Below are 2262 nucleotides of genomic sequence, written 5' to 3'. Positions count from 1 at the left end.
TCTCAAAATCGAGAGATTTCTCTCAACCTAACATTGTTCTTAATTCTATTAAGATCAAGGTGTTCATCAAGGTCACATGGCCTGCATTGGGAGTTACATTGTTCAGTCACTAGTGCATGTATTTCTATTGAGTCTGTCATGAAATATTACTTTCTATTTTGAGATTCTAGCTGGAATTGTGTTATATAAATACTACTTAATTTAATAATATTTATATTTACCAAAAAAAAATTAAAAATTGATAATTGCAATGGATTTGAGGAAAAAAAAACCACAAACACAACAACAAAAGTTACAAAGATGGATAGATCAAAGGTTTGACTTCATTGAATCAATTTCTAGAGGACTTGGATCTACTTAGGCCAATGAAAGGAGTTCCTCATCATGCTCCACCACAGACATGATTTCTTCTTCTAGTGTCACCCACGCTTCTATTCCATTACTCATTCTAGTATCCAAGAGCTGAATCACAGATCCACGAATCGGAAGAGCGGGAGCAGTACTTGGAAACCATATCGGCTTCCCCCAACCAAAATCAACACTATAAATGCCCGAGTTACACCAGCTATTAAACACAATGAATTCGGCTCCATCGGACAAAGCCTTCGAATATGATTTACAAGTCTCTGTCGCAAACTCCAAAAAATGCTGCAATCCTTGAGCACCTTGAAGGCTCTTCAAAAAATCACCATTGAATCTGGATACGCTTTCCTTCACCCCGCCTATGAAACTGCACAAATTTGTTTCCTCACCAATTACAATAGATGCTACCAAAACTAAATTTCCCACACTTGTTTCTAGGAATGGTGGCATAGCCCTTGGTCGCAAGTTCACCGAAGTAGACATCAAAATTGACTTCTGGGCACCATATTTCGCCTTAAATGCAGACTTGACACATCTAAAGAGGAGTCCAAGCACAACCTCTACTCGTGTTGGGTTATGAATTCTAGAGCTTTTTGCTTTGGATTTAAGATTGCTCACGGTGAATCCTTCAAACACATACCTCCTGCAAACAAAGTTACCATCTCTACCAAATACCTGACTTGCTAGGATCGAGCTCATCGGATCTTGTGGAAACGCTGCGTTTTGAGGAAACAAATATGAGCAGCTGAAATCGAGAGGTATCGCTACCCCTTCTTGAGCCATTATAGCCCAAGTTTTTAGGAATACTATCAAAGAAGTTGCATCAAATACATGGTGTGGAACAACTAGTCCTATAGCAAAGCCACCACAAGCAAACGCAGTTTCTTGTATCATAAAAACATTACCACGTGGAGTTGTTTCACTACAAAGGATACCTTCTGGCACGAACTTAGGAAGTTTCGAGATATCAGGTTGCTTGAGATAATCGGTCAAATCACAAGTAGCTCTAGCCACCATATAACGAAGTCCCTCGTCGTTACAATCAATTGAAAGATTGTCGATGAACCTTCCAGCGAGTGGATAATAAAGAGTTAGAGTGCTTGATAGAGATTGTTTTAGCACTTGTGATCTCTTGGACATGGAGATGGAGGTAGCTTGGCTTGGTGGATAGAAAAGGAGGGCAGAAACAAATGTTGGAGTACCAAATTGATCGATCAGAGAGATCTTGTAGGTTCTAAGGTGATGCGGTGTTGGAGAAAAGGGTTTGATGCACTTTCGTGATATTATCTCAACCTCCATTTTTCATTTTCTGACCGATAACTCGCAGATCAAGATCTTCCCTTGGTAATTTTGAAGCTCATGATGCACAGAAAAAAACTTCAATCATTCATGTAGGGTCAAACATATATAAGATGTTTAGCATAAATTTTCATTTATTCTTGAGATGAATTTAATATCCACTTTTTCTTAATCAATTTTTTGTTTTTTTTTCCTGGTAGAAACAAGGGAAAGAAGGCAACACTAACATACAGAAGCTCAAAGAAACGATAAGCCAAAACAAAACCGTTACGCGAGCAATAATTAGCTGAAGAGAGAGATGAGGAATGGTCACCGTTACAAGAACAAATCCGCGAGAGGTTCTGGTGAAGAAAAACCGTAAGCCTCCGGTGAGAGAGAGACGCCGTGGAATACAAAAATAGTGAGGATGGAGATAGCAAATTTGGTGTAAGGAGGCGGATAGAGAATGAGGGCAGAGCAACTTATATAAGTGGCTCAATAAGGGAACGGATCATATTCTACGTTTTCAGCATAATTTTTAATTTATTCTCCACATTGAAGAATATAATAACCAAGTTTTCAATGTTTCTTTTTTTTTTTCTCTACTTAAACTGGATAAGA

General features: G+C 38.5%; 1 protein-coding gene across 1 annotated transcript; it reads right to left on the bottom strand.

Moving 5' to 3' along the window:
* Positions 1–357: 357 nt before the first annotated feature.
* Positions 358–1662, bottom strand: LOC120014179 (stemmadenine O-acetyltransferase-like). The gene has a single exon (XM_038866099.1). The coding sequence runs from the start codon at positions 1660–1662 to the stop codon at positions 358–360; it is 1305 nt and encodes a 434-aa protein (XP_038722027.1).
* Between the last annotated feature and the right edge of the window lie 600 nt (positions 1663–2262).

The sequence above is a fragment of the Tripterygium wilfordii genome, chromosome 14 (assembly GCF_013401445.1).
Source record: "Tripterygium wilfordii isolate XIE 37 chromosome 14, ASM1340144v1, whole genome shotgun sequence".
Classification (NCBI taxonomy): domain Eukaryota; kingdom Viridiplantae; phylum Streptophyta; class Magnoliopsida; order Celastrales; family Celastraceae; genus Tripterygium; species Tripterygium wilfordii.
The sequence above is the reverse complement of the archived record's forward strand: the minus strand, read 5'-3'. Positions and strand labels throughout refer to the sequence as shown.